The sequence below is a fragment of the Pelobates fuscus genome, chromosome 3 (genome assembly GCF_036172605.1).
Source record: "Pelobates fuscus isolate aPelFus1 chromosome 3, aPelFus1.pri, whole genome shotgun sequence".
NCBI lineage: Eukaryota > Metazoa > Chordata > Amphibia > Anura > Pelobatidae > Pelobates > Pelobates fuscus.
The window spans coordinates 174,288,889-174,309,228 of record NC_086319.1 but is presented as its reverse complement, the minus strand read 5'-3'; the positions used below and the strand labels follow the sequence as shown (position 1 = coordinate 174,309,228).

Here is a 20,340-nt window from a genome sequence, read left to right as displayed (position 1 = left end):
GGAGTTCAGTTTTAGAGAGATTGAGTTTTAGAAAGTGGGAGGACATCCAGTCAGAGATGGAAGAAAGGCAAGCAGTGACACGTTGCAGGATGGCAGGGGAGAGGTACGGGGAGGAGAGATATGTCTGGGTGTCATCAGCGTACAGGTGGTAGTGGAATCCAAAAGAGGCTATAAGTTTACCAAGAGAGGCAGTGTAAAGAGAAAATAGAAGGGGACCAAGGACAGAGCCTTGGGGGACTCCAGCTGAGACAGGACAAGGGGAGGAGGTATCATTAGAAAAGGAGACACTGAATAAGCATTGGGAGAGATAAGAGGAAAACCACAGAGGACAGAGTCACAGAGACCGAGTGATTGAAGAGTTTGAAGAAGGAGAGCATGATCAACTGTGTCAAAGGCAGCAGAGAGGTCAAGAAGAATTAGTATGGAGTAATGGCCTTTGGATTTAGCTGCAATTAGGTTGTTAGTAACTTTGATAAGAGCAGTCTCAGTAGAGTGGAGAGGGCGGAAGCCAAACTGAAGAGGGTCAAGGAGAGAGTTGGAATTGAGGAAGCGAGACACACGGTCAAAGACAAGTCTTTCCAGAAGCTTTGAGGAAAAAGGGAGCATGGTTATGGGACGATAGTTAGAGGGGGAGGATGGGTCAAGATATGTTTTTTCCAGGATAGGTACTACAGTGGCATGTTTAAGGTCTGCAGGGACAACGCCAGAAGAGAGAGAACAGTTGAAGATGCGTGTTAAGAAAGGCACAAGACAAGGGGAGAGAAATCTGATGAGGTGAGACGAGACGGGATCAAGCAGGCAAGTGGTGGGGCGATAGGAAAGGAGAAGCGCAGCCACCTCTTGTTCAGTAGCTGGGGAGAATGTCTGAAGGGTAGGAAAGGCATGGTCTACGTGTGGTTGAGAAAGAGAATGGCAAGGTGGGGAGAATTCTTTCCTTAGCTGTTCAATTGTCTCGGCAAAGTAGCATGCAAAGCTATTGGCTGTAAGGTTAGTTTGGGGGGTGGTCACAGCAGGGCGAAGAAGAGAGTTAAATGTGTCAAAGAGACGCCTGGGATTGCGGGAGAATGACCTAACGAGAGAGGAAAAATATGACTGTTTGGCGAGGGCAAGGGCTGCACTGTATGAACACAATATTATTCTATAATGGAGAAAGTCTTACTCGGTGCGAGACTTCCTCCAGGAGCTTCAGCACCACGGTTGGGGGGGGGTGTGACCTCCTCGAGGTGCATGTTTAGAGTGGGGCTGCAGCATTCAAGGCAGAGGTGAGGGTAGTGTTATATGTGGAGATGGCCAGTGAGGGACAGGAGAGTATCAGCTGACAGCTGCTGGAGGTCAATAGAATTAAGGTTCCTCCTGAGTTGAGGGGGGTTAGGCTGAGGTTGTTTGGTGAGGGGGTACTCAAGAGCAAATGATAAGAGGTCGTGATCAGAGAAAGGAAATGGAGTGTTCCAGATATTAGATACTGTACTTGCATAAGAGAAAATGAGATCAAGGGTGTTGCCAACTACATGGGTGGGAGAATTAGCCCACTGCAATAGCCCAGGTAGAAAGTAATTGAAAGTAGTTTAGAGGCTACTGAGGTAAAAGGTGGGTTAATGGGAATATTGAAGTCCCCAAGAATTAGGGATGGAATATTAGAAGAGAGGAAGTAGGGTGGCCAGGCAGCAAAGTGGTCAAGGAAGAGAAGAGGGGAACAATAAATAACAGCAATGTTAGCAAAGAAGGGTTTGAAAAGGCGAATTAAATGAATTTCAAATGACGCTGTTTAGAGAATAGACCCCCAATAGCACTCTTATACATACACAGACACAATACAAGAGAGGGGGGGGGGGGACAGACAGAGTTTTAACCCCTTAAGGACCAAACTTCTGGAATAAAATGGAATCATGACGTGTCAGACATGTCATGTGTCCTTAAGGGGTTAAAAGAGCAGTGGGGTGAAAGGATAGCACCAAAGGATAGTGAGGCAGGGGTAGCAGTATCAGATGGAGAGAGCCATGTTTCTGTTGTTCAAGTAGGTTTAGGGAGTGTGAGATAAGTAGGTAATGGATGGAAGTTGATTTAATGGTGCTAAACACAGAGCGTGCATTCCAGAGGGCAGCTTTAAAGGAGGAATTATAGCGAGAGTTACATGGAATGGATATTAGATTGTTGTGGTTTCTGGTGTTGATACCAGGTGACTTGGTAGAGGAGGGACCAGGGTTTGGAGAGATATCACCAGCTGCTAGGAGCAGTAGGATGGAAAGGAAGAAAAGGTGAGAGTAAGATTTAAATGTTGGGGATGAGAGCTTGTTTTTAGGAGATTTAGGAGGGGTTTGTGGAGAAAGGCTGGATAAATATGAGTAAAGTGCATGTGATGAATGCAGAGATGAGGGAAGCAGAGAGGGAGCACATTAGGAGGGCAAAGCATCAACTGCAAGGGTCTAAAACATTTGAAATAAGTATCCAAGAACAATTTTCACCAGAGCAACTAAGTAAGAGTGCTGCCCATGTCCACCAGGTTCCAAAGTCACATCCACTATATGACAGGTGTCATATAATTCATAACCTGACCAATATTTAATAATACAGGCCTCCCAACTGTACCAATTTATGAGTCATATCCTGCCATCCCAAGTTTGTTCCCTGGTATCCCACATTCAAGGGCACCAAGTAACTGTCCACAGCCAGAAAAACAACTTCATTAGACACACTTGTGATGTGGTTAAAAGGACAATGCAGAGAATGCTTTGATCTACCAATTTTGGGGCTTCATAAAAAACTGACAAGCCACATTCTGTGGATAGCCCACCAGCCGAATCATATTGGGCGGGGTTTGACATGCAAGTGACCCAAGGCCCACCTCCCCCATCTGACTGCGCAAACGTCACACACAACCACCTTACACACACACAAACACCCAGCTAAAATATCACACAGCTAAAATACACAAATCACATATAACCAAACCACATCTTGCAACCATCACATACAGCTACTGCACTGACAGACACCCTAAACACACACATATCATTAGTCCCTCAAGGACAGACACACACATACAATTACACCTTCAAAAATACTCTCATGAATGCTGAAAATATCTGTTGGTAAAATGTATTAACCGCTAAGTTGCAGCTGCTGTCAGAGCACTTTAACACGATAGCATGATATATACACTAAAACTGCTTCATTAAGTTAATGTAGTGTCCTTTAAGTAGTTGTTTGCTTGTAGGATGGAGAGGGTTTGGAAATACTATGAGGGCACCGTCTCAGTTTCAGCCCCTGTTCACACTATTCTCTGCCTGCCAATAAAAAAAATGAACAAAATAGAGAAAATTTATGACAAACTTACCGTAATTTTCTTTTCCTGGCTATTTCTCATGGCAGCATCACTTATGGGTTGCTCATCCCTTAGCAGTCACAGGACAGGAATTAATTAGATTAATTAATTAATTAATTAGACTGATAGGTATAAAGAGTCCCTCTTCCCCATACATCACCGTCCTAAATATAAAGCTGAAAAAATAAAAGAATGGGCGGGAACCCTGATGCTGCCATGAGAAATAGCCAGGAAAAGAAAGTGGCAGCATCACTTATGGGTAATACCCAAGCTCACAGAAATATAGGGTGGGAATAAAGAAACCGACAAAAAAACACTATACAGACACTCATGCTGCAAAGAAATTTAATATCAATGGGATAAAGAAACTGTAGACAGAACACTGTTCCCAAAGTGGAAGGAGAGGCCACGTCCAGTTTGTAGTGTTTAATGAGCGTCATCAGGGAAGACCAGGTGGCTGCTCTGCAAATATCATCATATGGAACCTTTGCCCAATTAGCTCATGAAGTCGACAATGCTCTGGTAGAATGTGTCCTTATCTTTATTGGAGGAGACTGACATTTAAAGACGTACGCTTTCCTGAATATTAGCGAAATCCAACGTTTCAACGTAGATAAAGAAGCTGCCTCACCTCTCCTAGCTCCTGAAGGTAGAACGAAGAGTTGGTCAGTCTTTCTGTATGACAATTCTTAACATCCAAACGTTGCCACCTAACTTCTTCACTAGAAGTTGGATTGGGATAGAATGATGGAAGGACTACTTCTTGAGAGAGATAAAACTGAGAGACCACCTTAGGAAGAAACTCAGGTTTTGGTCTCAGACACACCCTATCCTGATAGATCTGTAGGCAGGAAGACATGGTAGAAAATACTTTAATCTCTGAAATTCTTCTTACAGAAGTAAAAGCCACCAAAAACAAAGTCTTGTAAGTCAGAAAGGTAGTATCCAAATGTTCAAGGGGGACGAACAGATCATCAGTCAGGTACTTGAGAAGGTCCCACGGAGGGGTACCGCATCTGGAAGGAGGTCTTAACCTGAAAGCTGCCTTGAAGAATCTTGAGATCAAAGGATCCGAAGCCCATGACATATTGCATAGTGCTGAAAGAGCCGAGGACTGAACTGTAAGAGTGCTGAGGTGTCAGGATTACAGAATGATCCAGCACGTAGAATTGTGTAACACAGAGGACTGATAGGTAACGTATACTGGACCTTAGAATGGCCGGACTAACGTACCAAAGAATAGTCAGGAATAGCCGAGGTCAAGGGATACAGGAAGAGACACAACGATAAGGAAAAGTCAGGAGTCAGGGATGCCAGAAAACAGGGAAGTCAAAAGCAATGCCAAAGTCAAATAACCAGAATAACCAGAATCAATAACGCGCTCTCGGACAACCACAAGGGAAACCACGACAGGGCACTGAGCAGGATGAGAACTGGGCCTAAATACCCCTCCTCTAGATCTGATAGGCTGTAACTGGCCTTTGACCCCAAAGGCAGTTACCAGGTTCTCATTTGCATAATTGCTGCTCAGCATTAACCCTTCTGTGGATTTGGTTGCTGCTCGGCACAACTTTTCCTGTGTGGACAGTAAATGCCATTAACCACATTTTTATAAGCGGATGAATATGTGCCATTACCCGCCACCTGAAGAATGCCCACCGGGCGGGCAGGACCAGGCTTGAGAGGAAATTTGGCGTGAAAATAGCGAATCTTGCGGCCAGCATGTATATCAGATGCCGGAACCCAAGAATGATCGGCTGGTCCATAACCTTTCCAATCCACCAAGTACTGTAAAGTGCCCTGAGAAAACCTGGAATCAATTATGGAGGAGACCTTATACTCTTCCTGTCCAGAAACAACTAAGGGAGGGGGAGGGACACTTGAGACAGTATATTTATTGCAAACAAGAGGTTTGAGCAAGGACACATGAAAGGTATTAGGAATTTTCAAGGATTAATCCTACGAAGGACACAAAAAGGTCTAAGGAACCTAGGAGCAAATTTCATGCTAGGGACTTTGTGCCTGATGTTACGAGAAGATAACCAAACCCTCTCACCCACTTGGTAAACAGGGTTCCCACCTCGACGTGTATCAGCATAATGCTTGAAACGGTCAGCAGCAGTACCCAGAGCAGATTGAACTTTAACCCAGGTATCACGGATGGAAGCCAGACGGTCATCCAAACCAGGAATAGCCGTATCAGAAAAAACAGCCGGTAGGTCAGTAGGATGCCGGCCATCATTAACAAAAAATGGACTATGCCCAGAGCAGTCATGGTCAGCATTGTTCCTAGCAAACTCGGCCCATGATAGTAATTCGGACCAATTGTCTTGAGTGCTATTAACGAAACAACGCAAATATAATTCCAAGGACTGGTTAGCCCTCTCAGCTGTACCATTGGACTGGGGGTGGTAAGAGGATAAAAAAGACAATTCAATCCCTAATTGTTTATTGAAGGCCCTCCAAAACCGAGACACAAACTGAGAACCTCTGTCAGATACTATATTGTGAGGAATGCCATGCAGACGGACAATTTCTCGTATAAAGATTAGTACCAGGTCTTGAGATGACGGCAATTTCTTGAGAGGAATAAAATAAGCCATTTTAGAAAAACGGTCCACAACCATGAAAATGGTGGTATAACCGTTAGAACTAGGAAGTTCAACAATGAAGTCCATGGACAAGTGGGACCATGGGACCTCAGGAATAGGAAGAGGTTGTAACAAGCCACAAGGGAGTTTATGAGGCACTTTGGAAACCGCACAAACAGAACAAGCCTGCACATATTCCTTAACATCCTTCCTGAGGGAATCCCACCAGAATGGCCTCATGATAGCAGAAGTGGATTTATTGATACCTGGGTGACCAGCAGACACATTGTCGTGAAACACCTTCATGATATTAAACCTTTCCCCCAATGAAACGAACAGTTTGTCCTGAGGTTTACCGCAGGGCGCCTGAGACTGAGCCTCCATGATGAAGCCAAGCAGTGGAGAGGACAATGAAAGGACAGTGGACGCAATGATACATTCCGGGGGAATGATATGGGACATTTCTTGCTCTAGTATAGCCTTAGTATCAAATTGCCTGGACAAGGCGTCGGCTTTGACATTTTTAGAACTAGGTCTGTAGGTGATAAGAAAATTAAAGCGAGAAAGAAATAGAGACCACCTAGCTTGTCTAGAAGATAATCACTTAGCATCTCCTATGTAAGCCAGGTTTTTGTGATCAGTAATGATCAAAAGGGGGTCCTTGGAACCCTCTAGAACAGGGGTAGGCAACCTACGGCACTAGTGCCATGCACGGCACTCGAGGTGTCTTTGCACGGCACTCAAGGCTGCTAGAGCCAAATGCACTCTGGCCTATCAGGAGTCCCAGTAAAACTTCAGATATCTGCTAATACGAAGAGGTGGTGAAGGACAATTCTCAATTTATGCATTGCAGCACATAGAGGAAGTGATCTCAGATCACTTCCTCCCAGCACTTGTGAATGGGAATCCACACTGTAGTAGAGCAGCCCTCGACAGCTATCGCAGCTCCTGTCCTTGACCTGTACCTGGCCAGCCTGGTCCCCACTGGAACCCACAGAGAAAACAATAACTATCCCTTACTGAGATAGTGAGTGATATACTAAAGTGCCTGAATAAAAGCAGCTCAACACAAAAAGTGGAATACCTTAATCCACAATAAAGTGCAAAATATAAGAATAAAAAGGTATAAACAATATACCAGCAAGTGGAGCGCTATAATGAATATTAATATAAATAATGAGGGGGTATACTCACCCCTCCAACATAGTGATACAATGTGTCCAAATGTACATACAAAGTAAAACAACAAAAAGAGAGAATATAGTGCAGATGGTTTACAAAAATAAAAAATGAATAATAGTAGCAATTGGTTGAAACCACTCACGTGGGTTGGAGCCTATAAGCTATTGGCTCCGTAAGTGACTCCTTTTTGCTCTTGAGGCAGCAACACACCCCTTTATCCCAAACGATGTTCTCCCGAAGATATGGAACAAGCAGAGAGAGAGAACCTCATAGGTGGTATTGTACAGATAGTGTATACAAAATAGTGAGATAGTAATTGTTATGCTCACCTTAGACAGAGCCTTGAATTCCTGGCTCTGAGGTTTGTTGGCAATATGCTAATTTATTGGGATAGCATTCCCCACATAGTGTTCCTGGAGGCTAGAAAGGACTATATGGACTGATATAAAAAAATATCGATTTATTGTAGAGATAAAAAATAATAAAAACAATATTAAGACTTCTCAAAAGCATATAAGCTAAAAGGTAGAAAGTCCAAGTATAAAAGTCCAAAACTCCAGCTAAACGCGTTTCACTCTTGTATGAGCTTCCTCAGTAGCTGTGACAGTCACGCGTTTCACTCTTGTATGAGCTTCCTCAGTAGCTGTGACAGTCACTATGTGGGGAATGCTATCCCAATAAATTAGCATATTGCCAACAAACCTCAGAGCCAGGAATTCAAGGCTCTGTCTAAGGTGAGCATAACAATTACTATCTCACTATTTTGTATACACTATCTGTACAATACCACCTATGAGGTTCTCTCTCTCTGCTTGTTCCATATCTTCGGGAGAACATCGTTTGGGATAAAGGGGTGTGTTGCTGCCTCAAGAGCAAAAAGGAGTCACTTACGGAGCCAATAGCTTATAGGCTCCAACCCACGTGAGTGGTTTCAACCAATTGCTACTATTATTCATTTTTTATTTTTGTAAACCATCTGCACTATATTCTCTCTTTTTGTTGTTTTACTTTGTATGTACATTTGGACACATTGTATCACTATGTTGGAGGGGTGAGTATACCCCCTCATTATTTATATTAATATTCATTATAGCGCTCCACTTGCTGGTATATTGTTTATACCTTTTTATTCTTATATTCCCCACTGGAACCCACCCACACTGCTAGATATATACGGAGCTGCAGAATAACCCTCCCCTCATACAAATAATATGAACAGCCCACACACACACAACACACAATCCCCACAAACGCAACACCACTAGCAATCCACATACATATGCACACAACCCCACATGCAGCCTCTGACATGCAATACCCCAAACAGCCCTACACATACACACACTACCAAATACACAATGTGACAAATCCATCCACACACAAGTCCACAAGCAGCCCTCATACACAGCCCACATTCATACATTCATATGTATCATACACGATACCATAAACTACTAATGAACATATTAGGACGTACTTGGAAACCAGAGTAATCTGAATGTACCTTTCCTGGTTAAATATTTTGTTATTATTATTATATACAATATAATAGCTCATATACGCACAAATACAATACAAAGCAATTACAGTATAAATAACACAAGCAGAATACAGCAGCATACACACCTCAATTTAAAATTTGAAACCCCGAGGCAGAAATATTATATCCTAAAAACTGTACTTCAGACTGGTCAAAGATACATTTTTCCAATTTACAATATAGTTGTTTTTTTAACAAGGTTTGCAGAACTTGTTTAACGTGATCGTGGTGAGACTGGAGGTCAGGAGAATAAATAAGGATATCATCCAGATAGACCAAGACAAACGAGTAAATGTAATCCCTGAGTACATCATTAATGAAATCTTGGAAAACCGCTGGAGCATTGCACAACCCGAATGGCATCACTAGATATTCATAGTGTCCACTTCTGGTATTAAATGCAATCTTCCACTTGTGGTTTTCCTTGATTCTCACTAAATTGTAAGCGCTTCTAAGGTCAAGCTTAGTAAACACTTTAGCGCCCTGGAGTCTGTCAAATAATTCAGCAATAAGAGGAATGGGGTAGGCGTTCTTAATGGTGATTTTTTTCAATGCCCTGTAATCGATACATGGGCGCAACTCACCATCCTTTTTAGATACAAAAAAGAATCCTGCACCAGCAGGCGAGGATTTTTTCGTATATGACCTTTATTCAATGAATCTTTAATATATTCCTCCATTACACTAGATAGAGCATAGACTGCTCCCTTAGGTGGCATAGCACCTGGTAGTAACTTAATGGAACAGTCATATGGTCTGTGAGGAGGTAGAGTATTAGACTGAGTCTTGCTGAATACTTTTTTAATGTCTTGGTATTGTATAGGGATCTCAGGATTTTGAGGTGTACTAGTGGGTAATTCAATAGTGCCCATTCTTTTGGTGACATGCAATATGCACCTTTCATTACAATCCTTACCCCATTCTAATATTTCCCCATTAGCCCAGTCAATATGAGGGTTATGCTTGCTAAGCCACGGGAATCCTAATATAATAGGACAAGAAGGAGATGCAATCACCTGAAATGTAATCTCTTCCTTATGTAATGCACCAATGTAAATATTAATGGGTAAGGTTTCATGCGTTATCAATAGTTGTGAGAGTGGTCTCCTATCAATAGCTTCAACAGCTAGAGGTGATAGTCTCTCCTTGATAGGTATGTATTACTCTTGACAAATTGAACATCGATGAAGTTTCCAGCAGCACCTGAATCCATCAGGGCTTTGCATGAAAAGTTATTTTTGTCAAAGGCGATAGAAATGTCAAGGAGAAACCTATTTTTATTCTTTTCAGAGGACGTTTCCATTACACCTAAGACCTGTCCCCTTAAGGTGCTTAGGTGCGGTAGTTTTCCAGACGTATGGGACAATTGTTTCTCATATGTCCCTTGCTACCGCAGTATAGACATAGGCCTTCTTTTCTCCTATATTGTCTTTCTGCTTCCGACAGTCTAGTGACCCTCAACTGCATGGGTTCGGGGTTGGACTGTACAGGAATTTCAGGGACAATAGGTCTGGAAAACAAGGTGACAAATGCATACTCATACGTCTGGTCTTGTTTCTAGTAGCTTCTCTGGTTCTTAATCTATTATCAATCTGCATGACAAAAGTGATAAATTCATTAAGCTTTTTGGGTAAGTCTTTGGCGGCAATCTCATCTAGCATAGTTTCAGATAATCCCTTTTTAAATGCAGAGATTAACCCACTATTAGTCCAGTCTACCTCGGAAGCTAGGGTACGAAATTCTATGGTATATTCCGAGATAGACCTGTTCCCTTGTCTGATGTGCATCAGGGCAGTAGAGGCATCATCCTCTCTGCCTAAAGGTTCAAACGTAAGTTTGAATTCCGTAAGGAACTCCTGGTAATTGTGTGCCACACTCCTATTACTCTCCCATAATGGATTGGCCCAAGCTAAAGCTTTACCTTTTAATTGATTCATTAGGTAACCACTTTTAGCTCTGTCTGTGGGAAAAGATCCCGGTGAAGCCTCAAAATGATACTCCATTTGGTTAATAAATCCCCCGCATTCTTGAATATTACCATCAAAATGCAGGGGAGGAGATAGGGAGATAGTAGGTGCCTTGTGTCAATAGCTGGAGGTACACAAGGTGGAGGTGAGGCCGCAGGTTGCAGATGCGCTGTTCGGGTAAGAAGCGTACTGAAGGCCTGGACAAATTGATCCATGCGGTGATCATTATCCTCCAGTTTCCTTTCACAAGCAGCTATGTGCTTACACAATTCTACAGGATCTATGGCCATGTCGTAATGTCAGGATTACAGAATGATCCAGCACGTAGAATTGTGTAACACAGAGGACTGATAGGTAACGTATACCGGACCTTAGAACGGCCGGACTAACGTACCAAAGAATAGTCAGGAATAGCCGCGTTCAAGGGATACAGAAAGAGACACAACGATAAGGAAAAGTCAGGAGTCAGGGATGCCAGAAAACAGGGAAGTCAAAAACAATGCCAACGTCAAATAACCAGAATAACCAGAATCAATAACGCGCTCTCGGACAACCACGACAAGGCACTGAGCAGGATGAGAACTGGGCCTTAATACCCCTCCTCTAGATCTGATAGGTTTTAACCAGCCTTTGACCCCAAAGACAGTTACCAGGTTATCATTTGCATATTGCTGCTCAGCATTAACCCTTCTGTGGATTTGGTTGCTGCTCGGCACAACTTTTCCTGTGTGGACAGTAAATGTCATTAACCACATTTTTATAAGCGGATAAATACGTGACATTACCCGCCACCTGAAGAACGCCCACCGGGCGGGCAGGACCAGGCTTGAGAGGAAATTTGTCTTTGTCTAGACCTTCTTGGAGGAAATCCAGGATCTGAGTATTGATTGCGAGGTTGCAAGAAGTCAATGTTCTTGGCCGATGCCCATTGTCTGAATATATCGCAGATTCTATGGTAGCACGAGGAAGTAGAACCCTTCCTAGACTGCAAAAGGGTATTGACCACTGCTTCCGAAATTCCTAATTGTCAAAGTCTTTCCTTTTCAAAACCCACACCCCCAACTTGCGGTGTTCTGGATGAGGATGGGAGATTGGGCCCTGAGTCAGCAGATCCTTCAATATCAGAAGAGGCAAAGGCTGTTCCTGACTCATCATGGTTAAGAGAGGAAACCATGGCCTTTGAGGCCAGATCAGGATTATGGCAATTACTTTTTTGCCTTCCGTCCAAACCTTCCACAGGAATCTGGGTATCATGGGTAGGGGAGGAAACGCATACCCCAGATCGAAGGACGTGAGAGAGCATCCTGGCCCATCGCCCGATTGTCTAGACAGAGAGTAGTAATTCTATACCTGACAATTCTGGTAAGTCGCCATTAGGTCGATCTGGGGTATGCCCCACCGATGGGCAATCCATGAGAAGACTGCCGGGTGAAGCCTCCATTCTCCTGGAAGAATTTCTGTTCTGCTGAGGAAGTCCGCAGTAACGTTCTCTGAACCCGGAAGATAGATTGCCTTCAGACCTTGGAGACTGTTTATAGCCACTTTCATCAATGGAGCTTGTTCCTTCAAGAGCAATCTGCTTTTTGTGCCTCCTTGGTTGTTCACATACGAAGCAACCGCTCCGTTGTCCGTTTTGATCAAGACCCAAGATTTTTCGATCATCGAAAGGAATTCCAAGATGGCTCTGGAAATGGCCCTTAGCTCCCTTAAATTTGAGTGTAGACAACTCTATTCTGGGGTCCATATCCCTTGTTTCCATGTGGAATTGAAGTGGGCACCCCATCCAAAAGAACAATCATCTGTTGTAATAACGTTCCAAGGAGGTTCCTCTAACAGAAGCAATTCTGAATAGGACAAAACTTCCATTGGGCCCATTTTACCAGCCCAATTGTTGATGTCAAAGAACCTAGGAGACTCATGAGTTCTCTCGTTGAGACTGTTTTGAGATATTGTAGTTTTCCAATTTTTAGGGCCCTTTCTGGAGAGAGGAACACATGGGCTGAGATCGTGTCTGTCACTGCTCCAAGGAATACGATTTTTTGAGAAGGAATTAGAGAACTCTTCTCTACGTTCAGAAGCCAACTGTAATCTCAAAGAATGTTGGTCGTCATTAGAGTATGATGAACCACTATCCTTTGGGATGGACCTATGGTGAGGATATCGCCCAAGTAATGGAAGATTTCGATATCTCTTACTCTTATGAAGGCTATTAAAGTGACAAGAACTTTTGAGAACGTTCTTGGTGCCAAGCTGAGGCCAAACAGGAGTCCCTGGAATTGAAAGTGTCTTCCTAGAGCCCAGAATCTGAGAAATTTTACATGATCACATTTTATAGGGATTTGGTAGTAGGCGTCCCTCAAGTCTATAGTCCCCTCCCTTGATGCTTTTCAAGATGGTCTGTAAGGATTCCATTTTGAACATGACGGAATTGACACAGACGTCTGTGATATTTGCGGCGCACACCGGGTAGAAGAACCTTAGTCCTCCTCCCATAATCCCGAATGGGCCTGAAGATCTTCAGAAGTTCTTCCCAGAGGTTCTAGATCCTCTCCCTCTGGAAACCTTATTGGTTGATGAATGGGAGAAGCTTTTCAAAGAGGAATATTTAGAATACTCCCTTCCTGGTTTATAGCTTCTGCTGTGCCGAAAAAACCGATCCTTGAAGCGTTTAGTTTTCAAGGAAGAGGAAAAAGTCTTCCTTCTTTCTTTTCATCTGCAGCCTTTTGTATGGCGTCCTCAAAAATCTTACCGAATAATCAATCCCCCTGGAACGGAAGCCACACAAAGATGCCTTGGAGGCCATCCATACGTTTTTCCATAGGCTCTCTAAGGTAGGCAATGGAGTCAATGGGGAGAGTAGTTTTCTTAGCCATATGAACCACGACAGCATCTATCTTTGGGAACTTAGTTCTATACTTTACAGTCAATGGCAGAGTAAGGATATATCCTTGTGAACTTATTCTTTAAGGTCGATTTTCTTTCCGGTACGTTCCATTCTTAAAGGATCGTGTCCCTGATTGAAAAATGCACTGGGAATTAGGGATCGACCGATTATCGGTCTGGCCGATATTCGATATTTTCTGCAATATCGGTATCGGCCTATAGCGATACCTATATTGCCGATAATACATACCAGGACCGCCGGGCCCATGACAAGCCCGTCGGTCCTGGATGGCCCACAGCAAGCTCTTCCTTACCTTCCCAGCAGTTCCCTTCAGCTCCCCTGCGTAAATCTCACGGCCGTCAGAGTGTTGTCACGGGTTACCATGGCAACACTCCGCGCGGCACACTGGCCGCAAGATTTACACAGGGGAGCTGAAGGGAGCTGCTGGGAAGGTAAGTAAGAGCTTGCTGCTGTCCCCCACTGCACAGTCCATGCCACCCCCCCCATTTTACACAAATTACATACCTACAAAAACACACACACTCTGCATTATATACACACTGCACAAATACACTCCATTCATTATACACACACACACTGCATTCATTATATACACACTACACAAATACACTGCATTCACTATACACACACACTACACAAACACACACACTCTGCATTCATTATATACACACACTACACAAACACACACAATCTGCATTCAATATATGCACACACTGCATTCACTATACACACTACACAAACACACAGAGACTCTTTATTCATTATATACACACTGCATTCACTATACACACTACACAAACACACACACTCTGCATTTATGATATATATACACACACACTACACAAACACACTGCATTCACTATACACACACACACCACACACACACTGCATTCACTATACACAAACACACACACTCTGCATTTATGATATATATACACACACACTACACAAACACACTCTGCATTCATTATACACACTACACAAATACACACTGCATCCACTACACACTACACACAGCTCCCCTGTCTAAACACACTGCATCCACTACATGTGGCATGTATATTTTGTGCATTTACCTTTTAGAAATAGTTTATTTTTTCAAAATGGTAAATGTACAGAATATCGGTAAGTTATCGGCTATTGGCCTGAAAGTTCACAGATTATCGGTATCGGCTCTAAAAAATCAATATCGGTCGATCGCTACCGGGAATGTTGGCCTATTAGGCTTTAGATCCTCAAAGAACCTGTCAGCCTCTCTCAACTCAGACTTCTCTTCCGTGAGACTAAGAGTGTCCCTGATAATCAATAGACTTCGAGTCAAGAGACCTGGAGGTATATTCCACTTCCTCCTCACCATCATCTGAGACCTCCCACATATCAAGGTCTTCTTCAGAGCATGAAGACTGAGGTTCTGCTCTGCATATTTTATATTTGTAGACAAAGCCCTCAGCAATAGCTTGGGAAATCCAGAGTTTAAGGTCATGCTCTTGGGAACTTCTATTGGAAGCATCCGCTATTTGCAATATGCACTCTCTGGAAAGGTTCTTTCCCTGAGGTGCAGAAGACGAACAATTCAAGCAACTGTTGGTTTTATCCCTTGCTTTTCTTGGAGGGGAATCTATGTATGTAAAAGACTAAAAACCATAATCTATCAAATGTATAAGCAAACACTGAAAGGCAAAGAAAAAACTGTAGGAATAATAAAAGCATACCTTCAGGCAAGGAAAACAAATCCAAGCAGCCAGAAGAACAGGAGATCACCAGCTTCAATGCTCTCAAATAAGGTGATTAAAGTAGTGTACTGAGGACACCATCAGATGCTCTAGCAGGCACACAGCAAACCCCAGCCCACACTGAATTTAAATAGAGCCGGGGAAACGCTGGTTCCGTGCATGCGCCAAACGGCGTTTGCGTCATACCCACGTTACCCCCCACGCGCGCGTCATTTCCGGTCACGTGGGGGTAGCTTCACACGGCACTTCTGCCCATTGGAATGCATACCGCTTTCAAGCGCTCGAAATGAGGAACCTGTGGCTGAAAAGAGCAAAAGACCCTAGCGGTCTAAACCAACCCCCTTTCAGGGGAAGACAACACAAAGCTACTGCTCAGGTAACCTAACAGAGGAAACAGAGTCCCCCAAGGGCTCACTCCAAGGGAAGACTCCCTATACAAGTATGGACCCCAAAGAGCTGCCTTAGAAGGGGAATTTTTGGGTCCAATTTATAGAGGTAATGCACAAGTGGAATTTTTAAGGCGGTCCAACCCCACCATTTACCTTGCAGACGTGTCTTCCTGAGAACACCATACATATCCCACGTAGCAGTTCAGTACTTACACTGAACCTAACCCAGTTAGCCTGTTTACTGGGTTCATCAAATGAAGAGAGGCTGAACTTCATTGGAAAGAACCCACGACAAACGCAGGAAAGTGGCCACAAAAAAAAAAGTACTGTAGAACCAGCTAAGGACAGGAAAAAAGACTGTGGTGTAAGGGGAGGAGGGACTCTTGATACCTATCAGTCTTATTAATTAATTCATGTCCTGTGACTGCTAGGGGAGGAGTTACCCATAAGTGATGCTGCCATGATTAGCCAGGAAAAAGATTTACAATTCATACAGTATTTCGCAGGACAGGAGAGGTATGAGTCATGTAGTGAGACCTTGATACACACACTGAGTGGCTCTGCTAGTTATAACCCCACCTACCAAACAGTTATGAAGAACACATTTAAAAAAAAAAACTGATTTTCCAGGACATTTTTTAACAGGACAGGAGGCCAAAACCTGGTACTGTCCAATGAAAATTGGGAGAGTTTGCAAGTATACAAGCTATAAGCCCCCTTGGTGACTAATAAAAGGGACATTCACGTTTAAAAATGTTTAACAAAAGACTTGATGAACATTTTGCCTTGGAGGTTAATAAGGTGTACATTTACACAATATTATACCATAATATAACACCACAAAATATTGCGTGCCAGTGATAACTGTGTTTGTATGTTATTCCTAAAATCTTAAATTTATTTGGAAAGCAATGGAGGATTTTTGGTATCTGCTTTGTATCATAAACCGCTTACCCACGCAAACAGTGAGCCAGAAAATAAAGCCTAAGGACAGAAATAAGTATTGACCTGTTTCCTTTTCATTATAAACTTCCTCTTAAGTAGAAATTTCTATTCAGAGACACGCCCTGCTGTTCCCCCGCAACTGATCTGTATCAGCTCCTGCAGGAAGGATATTTAATTGGAACACAATTCATGTTTGTAAAGTGTAGCCTTTCTCTGTACCACGCAGATTGTATTTCTCATTAAACTGTTTCCATGGAATGGAAATGATCTCTTCAGCTCTTGTCGCCAAGGCATAGCATTAGTTATAGTGTATGTCTTACTGTAACATATATCTTCACATTTTTTTGTACCAACATGTTTCTGAAGTGTTTACTTATGTGTTCTTTTGATAGCATTTTGTTTGCTTTTAAGAGATCAGTTACTTTTTATAAAGTTTATTCTAAGGATGCATTTGTGACTCACCTATGCCTACCTTTTCTTGTGGCGGAGTAAAAGAATAAATGTTTATATCTGCTCCACCATGAACTTAAAGGGATACTGTAGGCATCAAAACAACGTTAGCGTAATGAAGCCGTTTTGATGTATATATCATGCTCGTACAGAGTCTCTTTGTAATTCTCTGCCAGTTAGGAGGTAAATTACTTTTGTTTCTGTCCATGCAGCCCTAGCCACACTTTCCCTTGTTGTGACTCATAAAGCCTGCATGAAAAAAATGGTTTTATTTCCAATCACATGTTAACTTGCGTTAGAAGCTTACATTTCCTACTCTGTGAATTGAACTTTAATCACACACAGGAGGCTCCTACAGGCTCTAGATGGTTATTAACAGAGCAGGAGATAAGAAATTCTAGATTAAACAGAGCAATAAAGGAGAAAATAACAAAAAGGTATCACTGGTAAACCAAATAACCGTGCCTAAGATGCTCCAAGTGGGGTTAACCCACAAGAATTGTATTAGATTACAAAATAGACAAATAGGCCCAAAAAGGGCATATGAGTCCAAATATGGAGATCCTTCCAATAGATTAGATAATGGTAGAATAACTTTATTAGAATATGGAACAATTAGAGTAAGAGACAATACATATGCACATTAAAAAACCATGAGGATGTGGTGCATGATGGGGGATAAACAATGTGGGTTTAAATTTTAAAAGGTACATATGAACCAAATATTTCACAGAAGGAGCAATTCACCGGGTTCTTAGACAAGGATAACCCCTGATGCCACAAAGAGCCAGACAAAAGGTATCACAAAAATAGATTTGAAACTTATTTGAAAAAAAAAAAACAACCACTAAAGACCGCTCTTTCGGGTGATATACCAGGTGGAAATGGTGGAGTGAAAAAATATAAAATAACAACCCACTTGTTTACAATGTGTAACTACAATAATATTAGAATAGCAGATTCTCCATTAGAGAAATAGAAACCAGGTTACAATAGATGTATTTAGATAATATGCCCCCAAAGTTGTTTGAAGTAAATCTTACCCGATATAAGACTAGATGTACAAAAATAGATTATTAGGCGTAATACTGAAAGACTCCTTTAAGAATCTGCCACAACAATATTTGATGAACAAATACTCCAAATATAAGGATTAATAAAAAGGACTAAAACGTTGTTTAGTTGGTCTTCCCCAGCAAGTTCCATTAACCCTTTCTCTCATTAATTGGGGGATTATTAATAGGGGTGAACCTCCAATCTCCCTCAATTTTTCCCCATCAGCTCTTTCTGTGAAATAGTTGGTTCATATGTACCTTCTTAAATCTAAACGCCACAGTGTTTAATCCCCACTTGTTCATAACTGCAGATGCTGTTCTAGTCCATTCTCGGCTGTTATCAATTTTGGCCAACTTGTGTTTATGACATGCACACTCCCTGAAGAGAGACAGGCTGCAGACTCCACATCGGGGACTGCTGCTCTGCTGATCATTGCATGCAGCATAGTTTACAATGAACTGTACTTTTGTGTAAACCTATAGCAGCTGTAGTATTGCAGAAACAATGCCATATGAATGTGAAACTTGTGAGTTGGATTATGGGAAATTCTCTTGGGGGCTAAACTACTTATTTAAAAAATCCCTGCTTGCAGAATTGCTTTATGTGTGATGCTGTCAGATGTCAACAGAAATTGCCACTTTTATTTTTATACAATAACCTTGCTACATCCCCCTGACTGTCAATCAGACAACTGGTCCTGTTACAGCTTGTTTAGAGGAGCTAAACTCAAGAGGGAGCAATTGCCCAGAGCACCTGCCTTGCAAAGACTTCTCATTGAGCTGCATTGAAAAATCTGTGATTGGACAGTCACAGAAAGTCTGGGAGGGCTTACAAAGGCTGCAGGCAAGAGAACTTTTCAAGCTGTTTTAGATATACCCCCAATGACAAAAATGCATAATTGAATGCTTGCATATTTTCATTGTGTTCTATCTTTTTAATAGTGATTCTATTTTAATAGTTTTTTTTGTATTTTTGCAGTGACGTATTCCTTTAAGTAATGATTATGTTAATAGCATTAATCCTTTAAGGACCGCGGACGTATGAGGTAGTCCAACAAAAAACGGTCCTTAAGGGCCGCGGATGTACCTCATACGTTAATTGAGCTAATTTGAGCTCTGGAAGAGATCGTGATCACTTCCAGCCACTCTATGGGTATTGCACAATGCCTCGATGTTGAGGCATCGTACAATACCCTCCCTCACTACCGGGCACCTGAGTGATCGCTCCTCCCAGAGCGATCACTTCCGGGTTGCCACACGTGGCGCTCGTCAGGTATACGGTCTCAAAGGCAACATAGGCCCAGCAAACCAATCTGGCAAATTTCAATTAAATGACTACCCAAAAGTTTGACAAAGACTGGTGGTAGAATTAGTGCATGGAAAGTGTTAAAATACCACCATTTGAAATACCCTATGGTATTTATGTTTCAAAAATATATGGTTTGATGGGGGTAAATTACATTGGCTTGCTTCAAAAATGTTCCAAATAGGACATGGGTGCATGATGATCAGCTGTGAAAATTCCAAGTTGGAAAACAAAATTTAGAAACTATTTAGCATGGGTTGGCGGTTGTAGATGCCTAACAGATTTTGAGGGTCAAAGTTCGAAAAAGTGTGTTTTTTTTTTACATTTTTTCATCATATTTTAATTTATTTTTATAGTAAATTGTATGATATGATGAAAATAATGGTATCTTTAGAAAGACCATTTAATGGCGAGAAAAACGGTATATAATATGTGTCGGTACAGTAAATGAGTAAGAGGAAAATTACAGCTAAACACAGAAATGTAAAAACAGCCCTGGTCCTAAACAGTAAAATTGAAAAGTGGCCTGGTCACTAAGGGGTTAAATCAAATATAAAAAGTTAACAGTGGCACTAACAACCATGTTTGTTTTTGTTTTGTATTTTTTTCAGCAACTAAGAACTCTTAGAACTCTACCTGTTAGCTTTACAAGTGACATACACTCACAAACAGTACACTAAATTGTAATTTAAAATTTTAATTGTAAACTTTGTACACATGATAATGACTCTCCCAACGATGACCCATCCTTCATCTTCACCTTGCTTTGTGTTGCAGAGAAATGAACATCGAGAGGTCATGGTTGGATTACTCTTCTTGGTTTTTCCGTTCATACCAGCTAGTAATCTCTTCTTCAGAGTGGGCTTTGTGGTGGCGGAACGTGTCCTCTATATGCCCAGGTACTTATGCTCCATCCTTCTACATTGGAATTTGCATGCTGTTGGAAATGGTACAT

At 42.1% G+C, this 20,340-nt stretch overlaps 1 protein-coding gene across 1 annotated transcript in view; it reads left to right on the top strand.

Moving 5' to 3' along the window:
- The window catches only part of TMTC1 (transmembrane O-mannosyltransferase targeting cadherins 1), an 87,392-nt gene that overhangs the window by 30,573 nt on the left and 36,479 nt on the right, over positions 1-20,340 (top strand). The window contains exon 9 of the mRNA XM_063447751.1: positions 20,163-20,284. Within this exon, the coding sequence (XP_063303821.1) occupies positions 20,163-20,284 (122 nt within the window). The remainder of the gene's footprint in view (positions 1-20,162; positions 20,285-20,340) is intronic.